Below are 26,935 nucleotides of genomic sequence, written 5' to 3'. Positions count from 1 at the left end.
TGTGATTACTGGGGGGGCAGTCTGGGGGATGAGGAGCGGTGTGATTAATGGGGGGGCAGTCTGGGGGATGAGGAGCGGTGTGATTACTGGGAGGCAGTCTGGAGGATGAGGAGCGGTGTGATTACTGGGGGGGGCAGTCTGGAGGATGAGGAGTGGTGTGATTACTGGGGGGCAGTCTGGGGGATGAGGAGCGGTGTGATTACTGGGGGGCAGTCTGGGGGATGAGGAGCGGTGTGATTACTGGGGGGCAGTCTGGAGGATGAGGAGTGGTGTGATTACTGGGGGGGCAGTCTGGGGGATGAGGAGCGGTGTGATTACTGGGGGGGCAGTCTGGGGGATGAGGAGCGGTGTGATTACTGGGGGGCAGTCTGGAGGATGAGGAGTGGTGTGATTACTGGGGGGGCAGTCTGGGGGATGAGGAGCGGTGTGATTACTGGGGGGGGGGCAGTCTGGGGGATGAGGAGCGGTGTGATTACTGGGAGGCAGTCTGGGGGATGAGGAGCGGTGTGATTACTGGGGGGGCAGTCTGGGGGATGAGGAGCGGTGTGATTACCGGGGGGCAGTCTGGGGGATGAGGAGCGGTGTGATTACCGGGGGGCAGTCTGGGGGATGAGGAGCGGTGTGATTACTGGGGGGCAGTCTGGGGGAATTGGTGAGATTTTAGGACCCCGAGATTCCGGTACACCAGTAGTTAATGCCGCCTGCTGCCCGGGCACCGCTTATCTTGAGGATGACACTGATCCGTCTCTGCTGCGCACATTATCAGCTCTGCCCTTGCTACAGGGGGCGCAGACATAACATACTGCCGCATACAGTACCATGTGCTGACCCAGTGCTCCAGGCCCGGGACCTCTGGACTGTAATGAGTGACACTTACCTCCCAACCTCTGGGATATTTTGCCCCATCTTGTTGCCTCTCTCCTCCTGGTTATCAAACAAATAAAATCCTTACTTACCTTTCCGTCATTCCCTGCAGTGCTACTTCCTCCTCTGCCCGGGGCTCCAAGGTGACGAGGAGGGGGTGGGGCTATTGGCAGTAGCTCTGCTCTTCGGAGGGCCCCACCCCTTCTCATCGTCATCTCAGAGCCCCAGGGAGAAGAGGAGGCAGGACTGCAGGGAAAGACGGGAAGGTAATTAAGGATTTTATTCTTTAGTGAAAATCTGCCATTTGCTTTCTTGCATTGTGAACCAAACATACCTGAAGAATGCTGTATCTACACTGATGCAGAAACATATCTTGTTTAATCCATGAACTGAGTGGTTTTGCTTAAAAAATTCAGGACCTTGGAAAAGCTGGGTTACATGCATGGAGTTGCCTGAACTGTCCAGACAGAACCAATCAACCTGAGCTGGATGACTCGTACAGAGCAGCTGGGGGGTGGTGCGGTGATTGATTACTTCTGTCGGTCAGGGATAACACAGTGCTGAGGTGTTCTCGGCGGATGCCGGGCAGGACCAGGCTGGGGCATAATTAGGGTGAGAGGAGAAGCGCCGGAGCAGCCACAGGAGCGACAGATCCGCATTATCATCATTTTATAATTGTTTATCAGCAAAACCATTCAGATCAGGGATTAAACAAGATATGTTTATGAATCAGCGTTGCTGCGGCTTTCTCTGGAACTGTCCCATCTCCTGGTCTGGGCCCCGCACCTCTAGCGTGGGACAGCACAGGACATTCTCCCTACTGCACGGGACGAGGGACAATGCCCAACAAACCCGACTGTCCTGCCCAATCCGGGACGGTTGTGATGGCTCCTAACCATCCAGGATTTGGAAAGGAATGTCCTGTACAGAGCTTTCCTCACCCCCGTGCTGCTTCTGCTTCTTCCTGGGGCTCCAAGATGACAAGGAGGGGCATGACCAACCAAGGGGAGGAGCTACTGTCAGCTGGCCCGCCCCCTCAGAGCCACATCCAGCACCTGTATGTAGCTCTAGCATGGAATCAGGCATCTCCATGGTAACAGACTACAACCTCTGTCTCATCCTGCAGTCAGGTTTTCTGATTATTGGGATTTTCCCAAAATTTTTTTTTTACTGACGGAGGTAGAATCAGACCCCTCCCTGACCCCCCCACACGTCAGCAGTGACACATTGTGATTGTCAGCTCCTGGGGTCAGGGATGATGGGAAGGGTTAGATTGTGAGCTGCTGGGGTCAGGGATGATGGGAGTGATACACAATGTACAGGATGGAGCGGGGTCTATCGGGGTCAGCAGGATCTGACTACACAGGAGAGGCTTGTAGTCTGTTACCATGGAGATACAAACACCTGTGCAGGAGCTGGAGGCACAAATCAGATCAGTTTTATTTTGAAGTATAAAGTATGTGCCCCCTTTATCCCCTCCCACGTGGCACCGGGTGGCAGGAAGGCTCCACACCGCAGGGTCTGTACAAGGTCTTTAATCTCCTGCTTGTTGTGTTGCTCATGCCGCTAAAATCCCCAAAATAGACAAATAAGAGGAGGGGGTGGGGAACCCCCGGGGTGCGAGGGGGAACCCCCCGCTAGTTCCTGATGCCATTCCAGTCACTTCCAGAGGAGGGCGCTTTGGCAATGGCTCAGGATAAAAACCTGACAGTGCAAAGTGCAGGACCCCCACATCCCCCCGGAAAAGCCCCAGCCCTGGTATTTGGCCCCGTAGTGACCCCCGCAGCAGCCTGGGCAAGCAGTTTGGTCGGCGATCGCCTCCTTCCAGCACACAGTCCGGACGCCGGAGGCAAAACAGTAAATGAAGGTAAATGGAATGGAGTCTGGGGTCTCCCGACAGTCCAAGGAGGGGTCCCAGGGAATGGTCCTATCGCACCACATGGTTACCGGGCAGCGTGCTATTGGCCAGGCGGATGACCGGCAGAGGGTGCGCCTCCGTGTTGAACACCCAGTTGTCCAATGGTAGAAGGTCATCACTGGAGAAGAGCAGGTACAGGTACCTGGGGAGGGAGAGGGTTAATAGCATTTGTCCTGCGCTGCCCCTGCTGGGGTAACAGGGTATTACACACATCACTGACTGCTGGAGGTCTCACTCCAGGCTGATCGTCCAGGGGGTTAAACATCGTGACCTTTGACCCCCAGCCTTTCTATGCATCAGGCTCTGCAGAGGGTTGTTACAGTGTGTCAGTGACAGAACATGACAGTGTAACAGCCCCTCAGCTGTGAGGATATCACTCACTTGAGGGTCTCGGCCAGGAAGAAGCTCTGCTGGACGTCGTCGTAGGTGGGAGAGGAGGAGTAGACGTCCTTCAGGCCTGAGAAGCCGCCGCTCACCCTGCAGTACTTATCGATGGCCTGTAGGGGGAGACACAGGGAGTCAGCAGAGGGCGGAGCCTGGGGGCACAGGGGGAGGGGGAGCGGACGCACCTGAGCAGCCTCCCACCCCCAGTTGCGATATTTGGGGTCGTGGGTGAAGCGCCACATGTACCAGTAGGTCTCGATCACCTCGGGTCGCAGGATGTAGTACTTCTCGTTCTGCCGCACGGCCACCGCCTCCGCGCCGCCGTCAAACTTAAAGGCCTCCGGACCCAACTTCAACACTGGAAAAGCGGAAAGCTGGAGAATTCGGCTCCCTCGGTCCCCTCCCCCGTGCTGTGCCCCTCCCCCTGTCCCCTCCTGCCCCTCCCCCGCGCTGTGCCCCTCCCCCTCACCAGTGCGGTCGTAGGACTCGTGGCACGTGTGGGCGATCTCGGCTCCCAGCTGCAGGTAGTGTCCGGCTTTGTCCCCCGGGGAGCCGTCGGCTCCTAGCGCCAGCATGCCCCCCGCGAAGCAGGTGAGGTGCCCCATCTTACGCTCCAGGTGGCCGTTCTTCCACTCCCCGATGAAGGTCAGGCCGCCATTAGACTTGCGGATCAGGTGCTTCTCGATGGCCTGGAGCAGCAGGGAGGGAGGTGACACCAGGGCCACCAGCAGGGGGCGGCACAGGACAAGGGGTCAGTACTCACCTCTATGGCAGCGTCATACAGGCTCCGGGCGTCCGTGTCCGTCCGGTCCGACACCAGCCAGGCCTTCAGGAGGTACTCGTAGAAGCTGTCCCCCAATCCCCCCACCGAGGTGTGGTCTGCAGAGGACACAGGACACGGGTCAACCCCCGCGGGACACGGGTCACCCCCCGCACAGACAGACCCCGCAGGACACGGGTCACCCCCCGCACAGACAGACACCACAGGACACGGGTCACCCCCCGCACAGACATACACCACGGGACACGAGTCACCCCCCGCACAGACAGACACCACAGGACAAGGGCCACCCCCCGCACAGACATACACCACGGGACACGAGTCACCCCCCGCACAGACAGACACCACAGGACAAGGGCCACCCCCCGCACAGACACGGGTCACCCCCCGCACAGACAGACACCACAGGACACGGGTCACCCCCCCGCACAGACAGACACCACAGGACACGGGTCACCCCCCCGCACAGACAGACACCACAGGACACGGGTCACCCCCCCGCACAGACAGACACCACAGGACACGGGTCACCCCCCCGCACAGACAGACACCACAGGACACGGGTCACCCCCCGCACAGACACGGGCCACCCCCCGCACAGACAGACACCGCAGGACAAGGGCCACCCCCCGCACAGACAGACACCGCAGGACACGGGTCCCCTCCCCGCACAGACAGACACCGCAGGACACGGGTCCCCTCCCCGCACAGACAGACACCGCAGGACAAGGGCCACCCCCCGCACAGACAGACACCGCAGGACAAGGGAAACCCCCCGCACAGACAGACACCGCAGGACACGGGTCCCCCCCCCGCACAGACAGACACCGCGGGACAAGGGAAACCCCCCGCACAGACAGACACCGCAGGACACGGGTCACCCCCCGCACAGACAGACACCGCAGGACAAGGGCCACCCCCCGCACAGACACCGCGGGACAAGGGCCACCCCCCGCACAGACAGACACCGCGGGACAAGGGCCACCCCCCGCACAGACAGACACCGCGGGACAAGGGCCACCCCCCGCACAGACAGACACCGCGGGACAAGGGCCACCCCCCGCACAGACAGACACCGCGGGACAAGGGCCACCCCCCGCACAGACAGACACCGCAGGACACGGGTCCCCCCCCCGCACAGACAGACACCGCAGGACACGGGTCCCCCCCCCGCACAGACAGACACCACGGGACACGAGTCACCCCCCGCACAGACAGACACCGCAGGACAAGTGCCACCCCCCGCACAGACAGGCACCGCGGGACAAGGGCCACCCCCCGCACAGACAGACACCGCGGGACAAGGGCCACCCCCCGCACAGACAGACACCGCAGGACAAGGGCCACCCCCCGCACAGACAGACACCGCAGGACAAGGGCCACCCCCCGCACAGACAGGCACCGCGGGACACGGGTCACCCCCCCGCACAGACAGGCACCGCAGGACAAGGGCCACCCCCCGCACAGACAGGCACCGCAGGACAAGGGCCACCCCCCGCACAGACAGACACCGCAGGACAAGGGCCACCCCCCGCACAGACAGACACCGCGGGACACTGGTCACCCCCCCGCACAGACAGACACCACAGGACAAGGGCCACCCCCCGCACAGACACCGCAGGACACGGGTCCCCCCCCCGCACAGACAGGCACCGCGGGACAAGGGCCACCCCCCGCACAGACAGGCACCGCGGGACAAGGGCCACCCCCCGCACAGACAGGCACCGCGGGACAAGGGCCACCCCCCGCACAGACAGACACCGCAGGACAAGGGCCACCCCCCGCACAGACACCGCGGGACAAGGGCCACCCCCCGCACAGACAGACACCGCAGGACAAGGGCCACCCCCCGCACAGACAGACACCGCAGGACAAGGGCCACCCCCCGCACAGACAGACACCGCAGGACACGGGTCCCCTCCCCGCACAGACAGACACCGCAGGACAAGGGCCACCCCCCGCACAGACAGACACCGCAGGACAAGGGCCACCCCCCGCACAGACAGACACCGCAGGACAAGGGCCACCCCCCGCACAGACAGACACCACAGGACAAGGGCCACCCCCCGCACAGACAGACACCGCAGGACACGGGTCACCCCCCGCACAGACAGACACCGCAGGACACGGGTCCCCTCCCCGCACAGACAGACACCGCAGGACAAGGGCCACCCCCCGCACAGACAGACACCACGGGACAAGGGCCACCCCCCGCACAGACAGACACCGCAGGACACGGGTCCCCTCCCCGCACAGACAGACACCGCAGGACAAGGGCCACCCCCCGCACAGACAGACACCGCGGGACACCCCCCGCACAGACAGACACCGCGGGACACCCCCCGCACAGACAGACACCGCGGGACACCCCCCGCACATACAGACACCGCGGGACACCCCCCGCACATACAGACACCGCGGGACACCCCCCGCACATACAGACACCGCGGGACACCCCCCGCACATACAGACACCGCGGGACACGGGTCACCCCCCGCACAGACAGACACCGCGGGACACGGGTCACCAATCACTTACGTTGTCCCCAGCGCCCCGTCCGGGGGTTCAGGTAATTTGGGTACAGACCGTTGGGACGATCCATTTTCTGCAGAAGTTTTCTGATGTGCAGAACCTGCAGGAGAGACGGATCATGGGCGATGCGCCAGGCAGTGTACGGCGCACAGGTGGTATACGGGGAGACCACTTACCTTGTTGTAATACACAGGGTTCCCTGTCAGGTAGGTCAGATGCACAAACTCCAGGTGCAGGGTCCCAAATTCTGCCAGGATACTGCTGCCCGCGGAGGCCCAGCCCCAGTTCCTGCCAACACCACTGAGAGGAGGGAGAGGGGGGTATAAGAGGAGCCCCAATAATCTCCCCCGCCCCGCATGAGCCCTGAGGCCGCACTCACCTCTTCAGGTTCACCATGGCCCAAGGGATGCCAGTCGGGGTGTTGAATGCAGGGAGTAGCTTCTCCGCCAGCATCACCGCCTTGTTCTTAAAGACCTGGAAAAGGAAAGGGTTAATCTGTGCCACATCCCATAATGTACATCTGAGTATGGTGCGGGAGCAGGGTCACCAGCGCCGCCCGTGCGGGAGCAGGGTCACCAGCGCCGCCCGTGCGGGAGCAGGGTCACCAGCGCCGCCCGTGCGGGAGCAGGGTCACCAGCGCCGCCCGTGCGGGAGCAGGGTCACCAGCGCCGCCCGTGCGGGAGCAGGGTCACCAGCGCCGCCCGTGCGGGAGCAGGGTCACCAGCGCCGCCCGTGCGGGAGCAGGGTCACCAGCGCCGCCCGTGCGGGAGCAGGGTCACCAGCGCCGCCCGTGCGGGAGCAGGGTCACCAGCGCCGCCCCCGGGGGAGCAGGGTCACCAGCGCCGCCCCCGGGGGAGCAGGGTCACCAGCGCCGCCCCCGGGGGAGCAGGGTCACCAGCGCCGCCCCCGGGGGAGCAGGGTCACCAGCGCCGCCCCCCCCGGGAGCAGGGTCACCAGCGCCACCCCCCCAGGGAGCAGGGTCACCAGCGCCACCCCCCCCGGGAGCAGGGTCACCAGCGCCACCCCCCCAGGGAGCAGGGTCACCAGCGCCGCCCCCAGGGAGCAGGGTCACCAGCGCCGCCCCCAGGGAGCAGGGTCACCAGCGCCGCCCCCAGGGAGCAGGGTCACCAGCGCCGCCCCCAGGGAGCAGGGTCACCAGCGCCGCCCCCAGGGAGCAGGGTCACCAGCGCCGCCCCCAGGGAGCAGGGTCACCAGCGCCGCCCCCAGGGAGCAGGGTCACCAGCACTGGGGTCGAGGGTCTCACCTCTTGTCCGGACAGGTAGTACGCCGCCAGCAGACCCCCGATGAAGCGAATGTTCACCTCGAATACGGACACCTCAGCGTTCTGGAAGACAAGGAAGGGCAGAACCGTGAGCCGCCAGCAGGGGGCGCAGCACACACCCGGGGCGCTGCCAGTACTTACCACACCAAAGTCCAGGTTGTTGGCCACCCACTCCTGACCATCGCGGAATTCATCCAGGAGCCCCATGATGTACAGGGTGTCCAGCGCATCCACAATGGTGGCCCCCATCTGAGAGTTACCTGCAGGGGCCGACAGGAGATGTAATACCAGAGCGGGCCTGAGGGAGCAGCACCTGACCTACTGTGCACAGCACTGGGGGGGCTGGGGGAATTGATGGGACACCACAGGGGGCAGTGGAATGTATCGCACTCACCAAATATATTAGTGGAGTGACCCTTCCGGGCGATGGGTCTCAGCTCGTTGTGTCCCCAGCCGTATTGTCTGTAATTGTCCCAGGCGTGTTTCATCATCTGCCGGAGGAAGAACACGTCTTATATCATGTCCTGTGCCGCAATATCGGATAATATCCCAGGCCCCGCCTCCAGTGCAGTCAGCTCCTCCCCTCACCACCCTGGGCCCTGCCTCCTGCAGTCAGCTCCTCCCCTCACCACCCTGGGCCCTGCCTCCTGCAGTCAGCTCCTCCCCTCACCACCCTGGGCCCTGCCTCCTGCAGTCAGCTCCTCCCCTCACCACCCTGGGCCCTGCCTCCTGCAGTCAGCTCCTCCCCTCACCACCGTGGCCCCAGCCTCCTGCGCAGTCAGCTCCTCCCCTCACCACCGTGGCCCCAGCCTCCTGCGCAGTCAGCTCCTCCCCTCACCACCGTGGCCCCACCTCCAGTGTAGTCAGCTCCTCCCCTCACCACCCTGGACCAAGCCTCCTGTGCAGTCAGCTCCTCCCCTCACCACCCTGGGCCAAGCCTCCTGTGCAGTCAGCTCCTCCCCTCATCCCCCTGTGTGCGCCTCCTGCACAGTCAGCTCCTCCCCTCACCACCCTGGGCCCCGCCTCCTGTGCAGTAAGCTCCTCCCCTCACCACCCTGGGCCCCAGCCTCCTGCAGTCAGCTCCTCCCCTCACCACCCTGGGCCCCGCCTCCTGTGCAGTCAGCTCCTCCCCTCACTACCCTGGGCCCAGCCTCCTGTGCAGTCAGCAACTCCCCTCACCAGCCTGGGCCCAGCCTCCTGTGCAGTCAGCTCCTCCCCTCACCACCCTGGGCCCAGCCTCCAGCGCAGTCAGCTCCTCCCCTCACCAGCCTGGGCCCAGCCTCCTGCCCAGTCAGCTCCTCCCCTCACCACCCTGGGCCCAGACTCCTGCCCAGTCAGCTCCTCCCCTCACCACCCTGGTCCTCGCCTCCTGCTCAGTCAGCTCCTCCCCTCACCACCCTGGTCCCCGCCTCCTGCTCAGTCAGCTCCTCCCCTCACCACCCTGGGCTCTGCCTCCTGCTCAGTCAGCTCCTCCCCTCACCACCCTGGTCCCCGCCTCCTGCTCAGTCAGCTCCTCCCCTCACCACCCTGGGCCCAGCCTCCTGCGCAGTCAGCCCCTCCCCGTTCCCACCATGGTCCCCGCCTCCTACTCGGTTAGCTCCTCCCCTGACCACCCTGGGCCCCGCCTCCTGCTCAGTCAGCCCCTCCCCTCACCACCCTGGGCCCCGCCTCCTGCTCAGTCACCTCTTTAATCTTGTCCCGTTTCTCCCGGATGTCGGGGTCCCCGGGGTCCCCATTCTTCAGCTCGGGCAGGTTGGGCACTGGGGCCAGGGGCACGGGCGGGTTGTCTTTCTTCTTCAGCTCCTCCTGCAGTTTGTTCTTCTCGGTCTGGATCTCGGCCCGTATTTCATCTCGCGACTTCTTCAGCTTCTCCTTGGCCTCCTCCAGGGCGCGCTCGTGGTCCGCACGGATCTTATTCCTCAGCTGCTCCTCCTCCTCCCTGCGGGAAAAAGACAAAACAACATGGAAAACAGGAGGCTGGACCCCCTGATGCAGGAAGTACAGCCTCCAGCATCAGGACTATTCATCCAGAGCTGGGGTACAGCCTCCAGCATCAGGACTATTCATCCAGAGCTGGGGTACAGCCTCCAGCATCAGGACTATTCATCCAGAGCTGGGGTACAGCCTCCAGCATCAGGACTATTCATCCAGAGCTGGGGTACAATGCTGGGGTGCAGGGGGTACAGCCTCCAGCATCAGGACTATTCATCCAGAGCTGGGGTACAGCCTCCAGCATCAGGACTATTCATCCAGAGCTGGGGTACAGCCTCCAGCATCAGGACTATTCATCCAGAGCTGGGGTACAGCCTCCAGCATCAGGACTATTCATCCAGAGCTGGGGTACAGCCTCCAGCATCAGGACTATTCATCCAGAGCTGGGGTACAGCCTCCAGCATCAGGACTATTCATCCAGAGCTGGGGTACAATGCTGGGGTGCAGGGGGTACAGCCTCCAGCATCAGGACTATTCATCCAGAGCTGGGGTACAGCCTCCAGCATCAGGACTATTCATCCAGAGCTGGGGTACAATGCTGGGGTGCAGGGGGTACAGCCTCCAGCATCAGGTCTATTCATCCAGAGCTGGGGTACAGCCTCCAGCATCAGGACTATTCATCCAGAGCTGGGGTACAGCCTCCAGCATCAGGACTATTCATCCAGAGCTGGGGTACAGCCTCCAGCATCAGGACTATTCATCCAGAGCTGGGGTACAATGCTGGGGTGCAGGGGGTACAGCCTCCAGCATCAGGACTATTCATCCAGAGCTGGGGTACAATGCCGGGGTGCAGGGTGTACAGCCTCCAGCATCAGGGCTATTCATCCAGAGCTGGTGTACAATGCTGGGGTGCAGGGGGGGGGGGATACAGCCCCCAGCATCAGGACTATTCATCCAGAGCTGGGGTACAATGCCGGGGTGCAGGGGGTACAGCCTCCAGCATCAGTACTATTCATCCAGAGCTGGGGTACAATGCTGGGGTGCAGGGGGTACATCCTCCAGCATCAGGTCTATTCATCCAGAGCTGGGGTACAATGCAGGGGTGCAGGGGGTACAGCCTCCAGCATCAGGTCTATTCATCCAGAGCTGGGGTACAATGCTGGGGTGCAGGGGGTACAGCCTCCAGCATCAGGACTATTCATCCAGAGCTGGGGTACAATGCCGGGGTGCAGGGGATACAGCCTCCAGCATCAGGACTATTCATCCAGAGCTGGGGTACAATGCTGGGGTGCAGGGGGTACAGCCTCCAGCATCAGGGCTATTCATCCAGAGCTGGGGTACAATGCTGGGGTGCAGGGGGTACAGCCTCCAGCATCAGGACTATTCATCCAGAGCCGGGGTACAATGCTGGGGTGCAGGGGGTACAGCCTCTAGCATCAGGTCTATTCATCCAGAGCTGGTGTACAATGCCGGGGTGCAGGGGGTACAGCCTCCAGCATCAGGACTATTCATCCAGAGCTGGTGTACAATGCCGGGGTGCAGGGGGTACAGCCTCCAGCATCAGGACTATTCATCCAGAGCTGGGGTACAATGCTGGGGTGCAGGGGGGGTACAGCCTCCAGCATCAGGTCTATTCATCCAGAGCTGGGGTACAATGCTAGGGTGCAGGGGGGTACAGCCTCCAGCATCAGGACTATTCATCCAGAGCTGGGGTACAATGGTGGGGTGCAGAAAGTACAGCCTCCAGCATCAGGTCTATTCATCCAGAGCTGGTGTACAATGCTGGGGTGCAGGGGGTACAGCCTCCAGCATCAGGTCTATTCATCCAGAGCTGGTGTACAATGCCGGGGTGCAGGGGTTACAGCCTCCAGCATCAGGACTATTCATCCAGAGCTGGTGTACAATGCTAGGGTGCAGGGGGTACAGCCTCCAACATCAGGACTATTCATCCAGAGCTGGGGTACAATGCCGGGGTGCAGGGGTTACAGCCTCCAACATCAGGGCTATTCATCCAGAGCTGGGGTACAATGCTGGGGTGCAGGGGGTACAGCCTCCAGCATCAGGTCTATTCATCCAGAGCTGGGGTACAATGCTGGGGTGCAGGGGGTACAGCCTCCAGCATCAGGACTATTCATCCAGAGCTGGGGTACAATGCCGGGTTGCAGGAGGTACAGCCTCCAGCATCAGGACTATTCATCCAGAGCTGGGGTACAATGCCGGGGTGCAGGGGGTACAGCCTCCAGCATCAGGACTATTCATCCAGAGCTGGTGTACAATGCCGGGGTGCAGGGGGTACAGCCTCCAGCATCAGGACTATTAATCCAGAGCTGGGGTACAATGCCGGGGTGCAGGGGGGTACAGCCTCCAGCATCAGGACTATTCATCCAGAGCTGGTGTACAATGCTGGGGTGCAGGGGGGTACAGCCTCCAGCATCAGGACTATTCATCCAGAGCTGGGGTACAATGCCGGGGTGCAGGGGGTACAGCCTCCAGCATCAGGACTATTCATCCAGAGCTGGGGTACAATGCTGGGGTGCAGGGGGTACAGCCTCCAGCATCAGGACTATTCATCCAGAGCTGGAGTACAATGCTGGGGTGCAGGGGGTACAGCCTCCAGCATCAGGGCTATTCATCCAGAGCTGGGGTACAATGCCGGGGTGCAGGGGGTACAGCCTCCAGCATCAGGGCTATTCATCCAGAGCTGGGGTACAATGCTGGGGTGCAGGGGGTACAGCCTCCAACATCAGGACTATTCATCCAGAGCTGGGGTACAATGCTGGGGTGCAGGGGGGGGTACAGCCTCCAGCATCAGGGCTATTCATCCAGAGCTGGGGTACAATGCTGGGGTGCAGGGGGGTACAGCCTCCAGCATCAGGACTATTCATCCAGAGCTGGGGTACAATGCTGGGGTGCAGGGGGTACAGCCTCCAACATCAGGACTATTCATCCAGAGCTGGTGTACAATGCTGGGGTGCAGGGGGTACAGCCTCCAGCATCAGGACTATTCATCCAGAGCTGGGGTACAATGCTGGGGTGCAGGGGGTACAGCCTCCAGCATCAGGACTATTCATCCAGAGTTGGGGTACAATGCTGGGGTGCAGGGGGTACAGCCTCCAGCATCAGGACTATTCATCCAGAGCTGGTGTACAATGCTGGAGTGCAGGGGGGGGGGGGGGGGGGTACAGCCTCAAGCATCAGGACTATTCATCCAGAGCTGGGGGACAATGCTGGGGTGCAGGGGGGGTACAGCCTCCAGCATCAGGACTATTCATCCAGAGCTACGTTGAGCAGGAAGGGCCCAGCGCAGATCTGAGAGCGGTCACTTCTGTGGGAAATCTCCTGCAGGTTCTTGGTTTTTCTGGTGTTTATTTTCTCGGTCGGTCATTTTGTGTGTTTAGTGATCTCTATACATAACTCTACACCAGCGAGATCCCTACAGGATAATCCCGGGAGCTCAGCATAGTCTGCACATGCAGGACATAGCGACTACCCGGCAGCCTTCAGCACAAGGAGGAGCTTGCAGCATGTAAGAAGTAGTACAAACCAGCAGTGAAAAGGTTACATGAAATGTACTGTCTGTGCTGTATGAGCACTGAGGGCAGTCAGCTTCCCTGCTGTGTGGATTGGGTGTGGAGAGCAGAAGGTGGAGGAGGGGGCTGCAGAGGAGCGTGGACAAAGCATGTTCTGCTGAATCACAGACTGGGATGGAGGAACTGATAGGGAACATGGGAGATCTTGTAACTCATTGTTAGCAGAAAAACCTCTTCATCCACAGACACAAGGCTCCTGCTAGCTACACACACATACAATCACATGACCTCAACAACCCCCCAGAGTGAGCAGGAATCTGCAATGTAACATGACTTGCCCCTCCCTCCAGAGAGAGCAGGAAGCTGCAATGTAACATGACTTGCCCCTCCCTCCAGAGAGAGCAGGAAGCTGCAATGTAACATGACTTGCCCCTCCCTCCAGAGAGAGCAGGAAGCTGCAATGTAACGTGAGCCGCCCCTCCCTCCAGAGAGAGCAGGAAGCTGCAATGTAACGTGAGCCGCCCCTCCCTCCAGAGAGAGCAGGAAGCTGCAATGTAACGTGAGCCGCCCCTCCCTCCAGAGAGAGCAGGCAGCGGCAGCAGCACGTGAGCCGCCCCTCCCTCCAGAGAGAGCAGGCAGCGGCAGCAGCACGTGAGCCGCCCCTCCCTCCAGAGAGAGCAGGCAGCGGCAGCAGCACGTGAGCCGCCCCTCCCTCCAGAGAGAGCAGGCAGCGGCAGCAGCACGTGAGCCGCCCCTCCCTCCAGAGAGAGCAGGCGGCAGCAGCACGTGAGCCGCCCCTCCCTCCAGAGAGAGCAGGCGGCAGCAGCACGTGAGCCGCCCCTCCCTCCAGAGAGAGCAGGCGGCAGCAGCACGTGAGCCGCCCCTCCCTCCAGAGAGAGCAGGCGGCAGCAGCACGTGAGCCGCCCCTCCCTCCAGAGAGAGCAGGCGGCAGCAGCACGTGAGCCGCCCCTCCCTCCAGAGAGAGCAGGCGGCAGCAGCACGTGAGCCGCCCCTCCCTCCAGAGAGAGCAGGCGGCAGCAGCACGTGAGCCGCCCCTCCCTCCAGAGAGAGCAGGCGGCAGCAGCACGTGAGCCGCCCCTCCCTCCAGAGAGAGCAGGCGGCAGCAGCACGTGAGCCGCCCCTCCCTCCAGAGAGAGCAGGCGGCAGCAGCACGTGAGCCGCCCCTCCCTCCAGAGAGAGCAGGCGGCAGCAGCACGTGAGCCGCCCCTCCCTCCAGAGAGAGCAGGCGGCAGCAGCACGTGAGCCGCCCCTCCCTCCAGAGAGAGCAGGCGGCAGCAGCACGTGAGCCGCCCCTCCCTCCAGAGAGAGCAGGCGGCAGCAGCACGTGAGCCGCCCCTCCCTCCAGAGAGAGCAGGCGGCAGCAGCACGTGAGCCGCCCCTCCCTCCAGAGAGAGCAGGCGGCAGCAGCACGTGAGCCGCCCCTCCCTCCAGAGAGAGCAGGCGGCAGCAGCACGTGAGCCGCCCCTCCCTCCAGAGAGAGCAGGCGGCAGCAGCACGTGAGCCGCCCCTCCCTCCAGAGAGAGCAGGCGGCAGCAGCACGTGAGCCGCCCCTCCCTCCAGAGAGAGCAGGCGGCAGCAGCACGTGAGCCGCCCCTCCCTCCAGAGAGAGCAGGCGGCAGCAGCACGTGAGCCGCCCCTCCCTCCAGAGAGAGCAGGCGGCAGCAGCACGTGAGCCGCCCCTCCCTCCAGAGAGAGCAGGCGGCAGCAGCACGTGAGCCGCCCCTCCCTCCAGAGAGAGCAGGCGGCAGCAGCACGTGAGCCGCCCCTCCCTCCAGAGAGAGCAGGCGGCAGCAGCACGTGAGCCGCCCCTCCCTCCAGAGAGAGCAGGCGGCAGCAGCACGTGAGCCGCCCCTCCCTCCAGAGAGAGCAGGCGGCAGCAGCACGTGAGCCGCCCCTCCCTCCAGAGAGAGCAGGCGGCAGCAGCACGTGAGCCGCCCCTCCCTCCAGAGAGAGCAGGCAGCAGCAGCACGTGAGCCGCCCCTCCCTCCAGAGAGAGCAGGCAGCAGCAGCACGTGAGCCGCCCCTCCCTCCAGAGAGAGCAGGCAGCAGCAGCACGTGAGCCGCCCCTCCCTCCAGAGAGAGCAGGCAGCAGCAGCACGTGAGCCGCCCCTCCCTCCAGAGAGAGCAGGCAGCAGCAGCACGTGAGCCGCCCCTCCCTCCAGAGAGAGCAGGCAGCAGCAGCACGTGAGCCGCCCCTCCCTCCAGAGAGAGCAGGCAGCAGCAGCACGTGAGCCGCCCCTCCCTCCAGAGAGAGCAGGCAGCAGCAGCACGTGAGCCGCCCCTCCCTCCAGAGAGAGCAGGCAGCAGCAGCACGTGAGCCGCCCCTCCCTCCAGAGAGAGCAGGCAGCAGCAGCACGTGAGCCGCCCCTCCCTCCAGAGAGAGCAGGCAGCAGCAGCACGTGAGCCGCCCCTCCCTCCAGAGAGAGCAGGCAGCAGCAGCACGTGAGCCGCCCCTCCCTCCAGAGAGAGCAGGCAGCAGCAGCACGTGAGCCGCCCCTCCCTCCAGAGAGAGCAGGCAGCAGCAGCACGTGAGCCGCCCCTCCCTCCAGAGAGAGCAGGCAGCAGCAGCACGTGAGCCGCCCCTCCCTCCAGAGAGAGCAGGCAGCAGCAGCACGTGAGCCGCCCCTCCCTCCAGAGAGAGCAGGCAGCAGCAGCACGTGAGCCGCCCCTCCCTCCAGAGAGAGCAGGCAGCAGCAGCACGTGAGCCGCCCCTCCCTCCAGAGAGAGCAGGCAGCAGCAGCACGTGAGCCGCCCCTCCCTCCAGAGAGAGCAGGCAGCAGCAGCACGTGAGCCGCCCCTCCCTCCAGAGAGAGCAGGCAGCAGCAGCACGTGAGCCGCCCCTCCCTCCAGAGAGAGCAGGCAGCAGCAGCACGTGAGCCGCCCCTCCCTCCAGAGAGAGCAGGCAGCAGCAGCACGTGAGCCGCCCCTCCCTCCAGAGAGAGCAGGCAGCAGCAGCACGTGAGCCGCCCCTCCCTCCAGAGAGAGCAGGCAGCAGCAGCACGTGAGCCGCCCCTCCCTCCAGAGAGAGCAGGCAGCAGCAGCACGTGAGCCGCCCCTCCCTCCAGAGAGAGCAGGCAGCAGCAGCACGTGAGCCGCCCCTCCCTCCAGAGAGAGCAGGCAGCAGCAGCACGTGAGCCGCCCCTCCCTCCAGAGAGAGCAGGCAGCAGCAGCACGTGAGCCGCCCCTCCCTCCAGGGAGAGCAGGCAGCAGCAGCACGTGAGCCGCCCCTCCCTCCAGAGAGAGCAGGCAGCAGCAGCACGTGAGCCGCCCCTCCCTCCAGAGAGAGCAGGCAGCAGCAGCACGTGAGCCGCCCCTCCCTCCAGAGAGAGCAGGCAGCAGCAGCACGTGAGCCGCCCCTCCCTCCAGAGAGAGCAGGCAGCAGCAGCACGTGAGCCGCCCCTCCCCCCAGAGAGAGCAGGCAGCAGCAGCACGTGAGCCGCCCCTCCCCCCAGAGAGAGCAGGCAGCAGCAGCACGTGAGCCGCCCCTCCCCCCAGAGAGAGCAGGCAGCAGCAGCACGTGAGCCGCCCCTCCCCCCAGAGAGAGCAGGCAGCAGCAGCACGTGAGCCGCCCCTCCCCCCAGAGAGAGCAGGCAGCAGCAGCACGTGAGCCGCCCCTCCCCCCAGAGAGAGCAGGCAGCAGCAGCACGTGAGCCGCCCCTCCCTCCAGAGAGAGCAGGCAGCAGCAGCACGTGAGCCGCCCCTCCCTCCAGAGAGAGCAGGCAGCAGCAGCACGTGAGCCGCCCCTCCCTCCAGAGAGAGCAGGCAGCAGCAGCACGTGAGCCGCCCCTCCCTCCAGAGAGAGCAGGCAGCAGCAGCACGTGAGCCGCCCCTCCCTCCAGAGAGAGCAGGCAGCAGCAGCACGTGAGCCGCCCCTCCCTCCAGAGAGAGCAGGCAGCAGCAGCACGTGAGCCGCCCCTCCCTCCAGAGAGAGCAGGCAGCAGCAGCACGTGAGCCGCCCCTCCCTCCAGAGAGAGCAGGCAGCAGCCGCACGTGAGCCGCCCCTCCCTCCAGAGAGAGCAGGCAGCAGCCGCACGTGAGCCGCCCCTCCCTCCAGAGAGAGCAGGCAGCAGCAGCACGTGAGCCGCCCCTCCCTCCAGAGAGAGCAGGCAGCAGCAGCACGTGAGCCGCCCCTCCCTCCAGAGAGAGCAGGCAGCAGCCGCACGTGACCCGCCCCTCCCTCCAGAGAGAGCAGGCAGCAGCAGCACGTGAGCCGCCCCTCCCTCCAGAGAGAGCAGGCAGCAGCAGCACGTGAGCCGCCCCTCCCTCCAGAGAGAGCAGGCAGCAGCCGCACGTGAGCCGCCCCTCCCTCCAGAGAGAGCAGGCAGCAGCCGCACGTGACCCGCCCCTCCCTCCAGAGAGAGCAGGCAGCAGCCGCACGTGACCCGCCCCTCCCTCCAGAGAGAGCAGGCAGCAGCAGCACATGACCCGCCCCTCCCTCCAGAGAGAGCAGGCAGCAGCAGCACATGACCCGCCCCTCCCTCCAGAGAGAGCAGGCAGCAGCAGCACATGACCCGCCCCTCCCTCCAGAGAGAGCAGGCAGCAGCAGCACGTGACCCGCCCCTCCCTCCAGAGAGAGCAGGCAGCAGCAGCACGTGACCCGCCCCTCCCTCCAGAGAGAGCAGGCAGCAGCAGCACGTGACCCGCCCCTCCCTCCAGAGAGAGCAGGCAGCAGCAGCACATGACCCGCCCCTCCCTCCAGAGAGAGCAGGCAGCAGCAGCACGTGACCCGCCCCTCCCTCCAGAGAGAGCAGGCAGCAGCAGCACATGACCCGCCCCTCCCTCCAGAGAGAGCAGGCAGCAGCAGCACGTGACCCGCCCCTCCCTCCAGAGAGAGCAGGCAGCAGCCGCACGTGACCCGCCCCTACCTCCAGAGAGAGCAGGCAGCAGCCGCACGTGACCCGCCCCTACCTCCAGAGAGAGCAGGCAGCAGCAGCACGTGACCCGCCCCTACCTCCAGAGAGAGCAGGCAGCAGCCGCACGTGACCCGCCCCTACCTCCAGAGAGAGCAGGCAGCAGCCGCACGTGACCCGCCCCTACCTCCAGAGAGAGCAGGCAGCAGCCGCACGTGACCCGCCCCTACCTCCAGAGAGAGCAGGCAGCAGCAGCACGTGACCCGCCCCTCCCTCCAGAGAGAGCAGGCAGCAGCCGCACGTGACCCGCCCCTACCTCCAGAGAGGGCAGGCAGCAGCCGCACGTGACCCGCCCCTACCTCCAGAGAGGGCAGGCAGCAGCCGCACGTGACCCGCCCCTACCTCCAGAGAGAGCAGGCAGCAGCCGCACATGACCCGCCCCTACCTCCAGAGAGAGCAGGCAGCAGCCGCACGTGACCCGCCCCTACCTCCAGAGAGAGCAGGCAGCAGCAGCACGTGACCCGCCCCTCCCTCCAGAGAGAGCAGGCAGCAACACGTGACCCGCCCCTCCCTCCAGAGAGAGCAGGCAGCAGCCGCACAGCCTCCAGCATCAGGACTATACATCCAGAGCTGGTGTACAATGCTGGGGTGCAGGGGGTACAGCCTCCAGCTTCAGGACTATTTATCCAGAGCTGGGGTACAATGCCGGGGTGCAGGGGGTACAGCCTCCAGCATCAGGACTATTCATCCAGAGCCGGGGTACAATGCTGGGGTGCAGAGGGGGGTACAGCCTCCAGCATCAGGACTATTCATCCAGAGCTGGGGTACAATGCTGGGGTGCAGGGGGGGTACAGCCTCCAGCATCAGGACTATTCATCCAGAGCTACGTTGAGCAGGAAGGGCCCAGCGCAGATCTGAGAGCGGTCACTTCTGTGGGAAATCTCCTGCAGGTTCTTGGTTTTTCTGGTGTTTATTTTCTCGGTCGGTCATTTTGTCTGTTTAGTGATCTCTATACATAACTCTACACCAGCGAGATCCCTACAGGATAATCCCGGGAGCTCAGCATAGTCTGCACATGCAGGACATAGCGACTACCCGGCAGCCTTCAGCACAAGGAGGAGCTTGCAGCATGTAAGAAGTAGTACAAACCAGCAGTGAAAAGGTTACATGAAATGTACTGTCTGTGCTGTATGAGCACTGAGGGCAGTCAGCTTCCCTGCTGTGTGGATTGGGTGTGGAGAGCAGAAGGTGGAGGAGGGGGCTGTAGAGGAGCGTGGACAAAGCATGCTCTGCTGAATCACAGACTGGGATGGAGGAACTGATAGGGAACATGGGAGATCTTGTAACTCATTGTTAGCAGAAAAACCTCTTCATCCACAGACACAAGGCTCCTGCTAGCTACACACACATACAATCACATGACCTCAACAACCCCCCAGAGTGAGCAGGAAGCTGCAATGTAACATGACTTGCCCCTCCCTCCAGAGAGAGCAGGCAGCAGCACGTGAGCCGCCCCTCCCTCCAGAGAGAGCAGGCAGCAGCAGCACATGACCCACCCCTCCCTCCAGAGAGAGCAGGCAACAGCAGCACATGACCCGCCCCTCCCTACAGAGAGAGCAGGCAACAGCAGCACATGACCCACCCCTCCCTCCAGAGAGAGCAGGCAGCAGCCGCACATGACCCACCCATCCCTCCAGAGAGAGCAGCCAGCAGCAGCACATAAACCGCCCCTCCCTCCAGAGAGAGCAGGCAGCAGCAGCACATGACCCGCCCCTCCCTCCAGAGAGAGCAGGCAGCAGCAGCACGTGACCCGCCCCTCCCTCCAGAGAGAGCAGGCAGCAGCCGCACGTGACCCGCCCCTCCCTCCAGAGAGAGCAGGCAGCAGCCGCACGTGACCCGCCCCTCCCTCCAGAGAGAGCAGGCAGCAGCCGCACGTGACCCGCCCCTACCTCCAGAGAGAGCAGGCAGCAGCAGCACATGACCCGCCCCTCCCTCCAGAGAGAGCAGGCAGCAGCCGCACGTGACCCGCCCCTTCCTCCAGAGAGAGCAGGCAGCAGCCGCACATGACCCGCCCCTCCCTCCAACGAGAGCAGGCAGCAGCACGTGACCCGCCCCTCCCTCCAGAGAGAGCAGGCAGCAGCACGTGACCCGCCCCTTCCTCCAGAGAGAGCAGGCAGCAGCCGCACATGACCTGCCCCTCCCTCCAGACAGAGCAGGCAGCAGCAGCACATGACCCGCCACTCCCTCCAGAGAGAGCAGGCAGCAGCACGTGACCCGCCCCTCCCTCCAGAGAGAGCAGGCAGCAGCACGTGACCCGCCCCTTCCTCCAGAGAGAGCAGGCAGCAGCCGCACATGACCTGCCCCTCCCTCCAGAGAGAGCAGGCAGCAGCAGCACGTGACCCGCCCCTCCCTCCAGAGAGAGCAGGCAGCAGCAGCACATGACCCGCCCCTCCCTCCAGAGTTAGAATCCTACCATCTCCTTGTGGTAACATGCTACAGTCCCACAGAGACAATCAGCCGCAGCAGAGGAAGGGGAGGAGCCTGGGAGATGACAAGACAGAAAACAAGTTCCCCCCCACCAGTGTCATTACCCCACTGCAGAGCATTGCACCGGTACTGCCCTAACCTGGACCCAGCACCAGCCCAACAACCGGATCACAGCCAGAACACGAAAAAGACAGAGACTAAGGGGCCACGTACCGGACCCCAGACTCTGCAGCCGCTAGAACATATAGTAACTACATCATCATTGTGCATCATACTCCAGAGCTGCACTCACTATTCTGCTGCTGGTGCAGTCACTGTGTACATACATGACATTACTTATCCTGTACTGATCCTGAGTTACATCCTGTATTATACTCCAGAGCTGCACTCACTATTCTGCTGCTGGTGCAGTCACTGTGTACATACATGACATTACTTATCCTGTACTGATCCTGAGTTACATCCTGTATTATACCCCAGAGCTGCACTCACTATCTGCTGCTGGTGCAGTCACTGTGTACATACATGACATTACTTATCCTGTACTGATCCTGAGTTACATCCTGTATTATACTCCAGAGCTGCACTCACTATAATGCTGCTGGTGCAGTCACTGTGTACATACATGACATTACTTATCCTGCACTGATCCTGAGTTACATCCTGTATTATACTCCAGAGCTGCACTCACTATTCTGCTGCTGGTGCAGTCACTGTGTACATACATGACATTACTTATCCTGTACTGATCCTGAGTTACATCCTGTATTATACCCCAGAGCTGCACTCACTATTCTGCTGCTGGTGCAGTCACTGTGTACATACATGACATTACTTATCCTGTACTGATCCTGAGTTACATCCTGTATTATACTCCAGAGCTGCACTCACTATTCTGCTGCTGGTGCAGTCACTGTGTACATACATGACATTACTTATCCTGTACTGATCCTGAGTTACATCCTGTATTATACTCCAGAGCTGCACTCACTATTCTGCTGTTGGTGCAGTCACTGTGTACATACATGACATTACTTATCCTGTACTGATCCTGAGTTACATCCTGTATTATACCCCAGAGCTGCACTCACTATTCTGCTGCTGGTGCAGTCACTGTGTACATACATGACATTACTTATCCTGTACTGATCCTGAGTTACATCCTGTATTATACCCCAGAGCTGCACTCACTATTCTGCTGCTGGTGCAGTCACTGTGTACATACATGACATTACTTATCCTGTACTGATCCTGAGTTACATCCTGTATTATACTCCAGAGCTGCACTCACTATTCTGCTGCTGGTGCAGTCACTGTGTACATACATGACATTACTTATCCTGTACTGATCCTGAGTTACATCCTGTATTATACCCCAGAGCTGCACTCACTATTCTGCTGCTGGTGCAGTCACTGTACATACATGACATTACTTATCCTGTACTGATCCTGAGTTACATCCTGTATTATACCCCAGAGCTGCACTCACTATTCTGCTGCTGGTGCAGTCACTGTGTACATACATGACATTACTTATCCTGTACTGATCCTGAGTTACATCCTGTATTATACTCCAGAGCTGCACTCACTATTCTGCTGCTGGTGCAGTCACTGTGTACATACATGACATTACTTATCCTGTACTGATCCTGAGTTACATCCTGTATTATACCCCAGAGCTGCACTCACTATTCTGCTGCTGGTGCAGTCACTGTGTACATACATGACATTACTTATCCTGTACTGATCCTGAGTTACATCCTGTATTATACTCCAGAGCTGCACTCACTATTCTGCTGCTGGTGCAGTCACTGTGTACATACATGACATTACTTATCCTGTACTGATCCTGAGTTACATCCTGTATTATACTCCAGAGCTGCACTCACTACTCTGCTGGTGGTGCAGTCACTGTGTACATACATGACATTACTTATCCTGTACTGATCCTGAGTTACATCCTGTATTATACTCCAGAGCTGCACTCACTATTCTGCTGCTGGTGCAGTCACTGTGTACATACATGACATTACTTATCCTGTACTGATCCTGAGTTACATCCTGTATTATACTCCAGAGCTGCACTCACTATTCTGCTGCTGGTGCAGTCACTGTGTACATACATGACATTACTTATCCTGTACTGATCCTGAGTTACATCCTGTATTATACCCCGGAGCTGCACTCACTATTCTGCTGCTGGTGCAGTCACTGTGTACATACATGACATTACTTATCCTGTACTGATCCTGAGTTACATCCTGTATTATACTCCAGAGCTGCACTCACTATTCTGCTGCTGGTGCAGTCACTGTGTACATACATGACATTACTTATCCTGTACTGATCCTGAGTTACATCCTGTATTATAACCCAGAGCTGCACTCACTATTCTGCTGCTGGTGCAGTCACTGTGTACATACATGACATTACTTATCCTGTACTGATCCTGAGTTACATCCTGTATTATACCCCGGAGCTGCACTCACTATTCTGCTGCTGGTGCAGTCACTGTGTACATACATGACATTACTTATCCTGTACTGATCCTGAGTTACATCCTGTATTATACTCCAGAGCTGCACTCACTATTCTGCTGCTGGTGCAGTCACTGTGTACATACATGACATTACTTATCCTGTACTGATCCTGAGTTACATCCTGTATTATACCCCAGAGCTGCACTCACTATTCTGCTGCTGGTGCAGTCACTGTGTACATACATGACATTACTTATCCTGTACTGATCCTGAGTTACATCCTGTATTATACTCCAGAGCTGCACTCACTATTCTGCTGCTGGTGCAGTCACTGTGTACATACATGACATTACTTATCCTGTACTGATCCTGAGTTACATCCTGTATTATACCCCAGAGCTGCACTCATTATTCTGCTGCTGGTACAGTCACTGTGTACATACATGACATTACTTATCCTGTACTGATCCTGAGTTACATCCTGTATTATACCCCAGAGCTGCACTCACTATTCTGCTGCTGGTGCAGTCACTGTACATACATGACATTACTTATCCTGTACTGATCCTGAGTTACATCCTGTATTATACCCCAGAGCTGCACTCACTATTCTGCTGCTGGTGCAGTCACTGTATACATACATGACATTACTTATCCTGTACTGACCCTGAGTTACATCCTGTATTATACCCCAGAGCTGCACTCACTATTCTGCTGCTGGTGCAGTCACTGTGTACATACATGACATTACTTATCCTGTACTGATCCTGAGTTACATCCTGTATTATACTCCAGAGCTGCACTCACTATTCTGCTGCTGGTGCAGTCACTGTGTACATACATGACATTACTTATCCTGTACTGATCCTGAGTTACATCCTGTATTATACCCCAGAGCTGCACTCACTATTCTGCTGCTGGTGCAGTTGTTGGGAACCCAATGTTTGTGTCCTCCTGGTGTATGATTGGTTAGTTGCTCTCGGGGTGCCGCCTCCCCATGTACATGTCCTAGTTACCGGCAGCTGGTGGGGGCTCCTTATCTCTTCTGTGCTGTTAGAGCAGATGTAATGAGAGATTAGCGGGGGACAGGGGCCCCCAGAGGCTCTAATACCATTAACCATTTCACTGCCAGGGACTGTGATGCACTAGAACAAGTCACCCCTGCAACTTAGAGAGGACCCCAGGCCAGGGGATCCCCAGACACAGGAGGATGGGGGGGGGGGGGACCCTCGGTAAGTAGCTGCGTCCCCGGCTGATGGGGGCACTGGGTAGTGTCATGTGGTTGCAGTCGGGGGGTTCTGCACATAGTATTGGGTGCGGCCCCTCACGCCCTGGCTGCTCTTACCTGTGCCGGTGCTGGTCGTGGCCCAGGCCGTGGATTAGGAAGCCCCCGGCGCTCTTGTCGCCCTTCTCGGAGTCGATGTGGGGGATGAGGACGTCCTCCAGGCCCAGGTCAAAGCGTTTGTGTTTGGAGGAGTCCGGCAGGAAGAAGAAGGCGCCGAAGCAGAGGGTGATGAAGGCGCTGAGGATGAGGAGCAGGATGAACTTCTCTGACAGCCGCAGGGTGGCGCGGTGGTGGGGGATGGAGGAGGTGCCCAGGCTGAGCGGGGGGATCCTGCGCCCCGATAGAGGGAGCAGCGCCGGGGTGGTCATGTCTCAATCAGGTGATGCCAAATGTACAATGCATTGAGGGAGAGAACACACCCGGGCACCCAACACAGAGGAGACCTCACACACCACAGAGGAGACCACACAGGCCCGGGGAGGCCAACACAGAGGAGACCACACAGGCCCGGGGAGGCCAACACAGAGGAGACCTCACTCACCACAGAGGAGACCACACAGGCCCGGGGAGGCCAACACAGAGGAGACCACACAGGCCCGGGGAGGCCAACACAGAGGAGACCTCACACACCACAGAGGAGACCACACAGGCCCGGGGAGGCCAACACAGAGGAGACCTCACAGGCCCGGGGAGGCCAACACAGAGGAGACCTCACAGGCCCGGGGAGGCCAACACAGAGGAGACCTCACAGGCCCGGGGAGGCCAACACAGAGGAGACCTCACACACCACAGAGGAGACCACACAGGCCCGGGGAGGCCAACACAGAGGAGACCTCACAGGCCCGGGGAGGCCAACACAGAGGAGACCTCACAGGCCCGGGGAGGCCAACACAGAGGAGACCACACAGGCCAGGGGCGGCCAACACAGAGGAGACCACACAGGCCCGGGGAGGCCAACACAGAGGAGACCACACAGGCCCGGGGAGGCCAACACAGAGGAGACCACACAGGCCCGGGGAGGCCAACACAGAGGAGACCACACAGGCCCGGGGAGGCCAACACAGAGGAGACCACACAGGCCCGGGGAGGCCAACACAGAGGAGACCACACAGGCCCGGGGAGGCCAACACAGAGGAGACCTCACAGGCCCGGGGAGGCCAACACAGAGGAGACCTCACAGGCCCGGGGAGGCCAACACAGAGGAGACCTCACAGGCCCGGGGAGGCCAACACAGAGGAGACCTCACAGGCCCGGGGAGGCCAACACAGAGGAGACCTCACAGGCCCGGGGAGGCCAACACAGAGGAGACCTCACTCACCACAGAGGAGACGTCACAGGCCCAGAGCAGCCAACACAGAGGAGACCTCACACACCACAGAGGAGACGTCACAGGCCCAGAGCAGCCAACACAGAGGAGACCTCACACGCCACAGAGGAGACGTCACAGGCCCGGGGAGGCCACCACAGAGGAGACGTCACAGGCCCAGAGCAGCCAACACAGAGGAGACCTCACAAGCCACAGAGGAGACCACACAGGCCCGGGGAGGCCAACACAGAGGAGACCTCACACACCACAGAGGAGACGTCACAGGCCCAGAGCAGCCAACACAGAGGAGACCTCACACGCCACAGAGGAGACGTCACAGGCCCGGGGAGGCCAACACAGAGGAGACCTCACACACCACAGAGGAGACGTCACAGGCCCAGAGCAGCCAACACAGAGGAGACCTCACAAGCCACAGAGGAGACCACACAGGCCAGGGGTGGCCAACACAGAGGAGACCTCACTCACCACAGAGGAGACGTCACAGGCCCGGGGAGGCCAACACAGAGGAGACCTCACTCACTACAGAGGAGACCTCACTCACTACAGAGGAGACCTCATACGCCACAGAGGAGACCACACAGGCCCAGAGCTGCCAATACAGAGGAGACCTCACAAGCCACAGAGGAGACCACACAGGCCCAGGGCGGCCAACACAGAGGAGACCTCACACGCCACAGGCGCCCACCACACAGAGGAGACCTCACTCACCACACAGAGGAGACCTCACTCACCACACAGAGGAGACCTCACTCACCACACAGAGGAGACCTCACTCACCACACAGAGGAGACCTCACACACCACACAGAGGAGACCTCACACACCACAGGCGCCCACCACACAGAGGAGACCTCACACACCACAGGCGCCCACCACACAGAGGAGACCTCACACACCACAGGCGCCCACCACACAGAGGAGACCTCACACACCACAGGCGCCCACCACACAGAGGAGACCTCACACACCACAGGCGCCCACCACACAGAGGAGACCTCACACACCCGGGCTTGTCAGGGGCAGTGGCGGCTGCAGTCCCTCAGTGCTGACAGGTATCCAGCCCCAGCTGCGCCTCCTCACTGACAGGTTCCGGTGCAGATGCGGCCCTTCCTCCCTCCCTGCCAGCTGCGTCCCGGGCCCGGCCGGAGCTGACGTGGTTTTCGGGGGACGTATTAAGGCGGTGCACAGGCGGTGTCCGCAGGGAGCATGCGCAGTCCCGGGTGTCGCCCTCCCGCTGCTGCCGGAGATCTCCCGCGGCTCCTC

The 26,935-nt window shown here is 61.1% G+C and overlaps 1 protein-coding gene across 6 annotated transcripts; it reads right to left on the bottom strand.

Moving 5' to 3' along the window:
• Positions 1 to 2,383: 2,383 nt before the first annotated feature.
• On the bottom strand, positions 2,384 to 26,629 carry LOC140110799 (mannosyl-oligosaccharide 1,2-alpha-mannosidase IB). 6 transcript variants are annotated; one of them, XM_072132279.1, is made up of 14 exons: positions 26,524 to 26,629; positions 24,407 to 26,464; positions 9,445 to 9,700; positions 8,156 to 8,252; positions 7,903 to 8,021; positions 7,744 to 7,824; positions 6,859 to 6,953; positions 6,656 to 6,779; positions 6,486 to 6,579; positions 3,930 to 4,045; positions 3,636 to 3,855; positions 3,352 to 3,524; positions 3,164 to 3,279; positions 2,384 to 2,924 (listed from the first exon to the last, which is right to left on the bottom strand). In XM_072132279.1, exons 2-14 carry the CDS (start codon positions 24,712 to 24,714, stop codon positions 2,792 to 2,794), a joined length of 1,932 nt encoding a protein of 643 aa, XP_071988380.1. In that variant the 5' UTR covers positions 24,715 to 26,464; positions 26,524 to 26,629; the 3' UTR covers positions 2,384 to 2,791. The 6 variants fall into 6 exon arrangements, with proteins under 6 accessions (XP_071988380.1, XP_071988381.1, XP_071988384.1 ...); XM_072132280.1 differs by having other exon boundaries at positions 26,560 to 26,627; XM_072132283.1 differs by having other exon boundaries at positions 24,407 to 26,336; positions 26,488 to 26,617.
• Positions 26,630 to 26,935: the final 306 nt, after the last annotated feature.

This window comes from Engystomops pustulosus, unplaced genomic scaffold (genome assembly GCF_040894005.1).
Source record: "Engystomops pustulosus unplaced genomic scaffold, aEngPut4.maternal MAT_SCAFFOLD_329, whole genome shotgun sequence".
Lineage (NCBI taxonomy): Eukaryota > Metazoa > Chordata > Amphibia > Anura > Leptodactylidae > Engystomops > Engystomops pustulosus.
Note: the sequence above shows the minus strand (reverse complement) of the source record. Positions and strands in the feature narration are given on the sequence as shown.

What these genes read in the sequence shown, in the direction of transcription:
- LOC140110799 (XM_072132279.1), bottom strand. Translation starts at nt 24,714, where the DNA reads ATGACCACCCCGGCGCTGCTCCCTCTATCGGGGCGCAGGATCCCCCCG. An exon ending in GCCATGGTGAACCTGAAGAG is followed by an intron (nt 6,780 to 6,858) that starts GTGAGTGCGGCC and finishes CCCTCCTCTCAG; the next exon opens with TGGTGTTGGCAGGAACTGGG. An exon ending in CGAGTCCTACGACCGCACTG is followed by an intron (nt 3,525 to 3,635) that starts GTGAGGGGGAGG and finishes CCGCTTTTCCAG; the next exon opens with TGTTGAAGTTGGGTCCGGAG.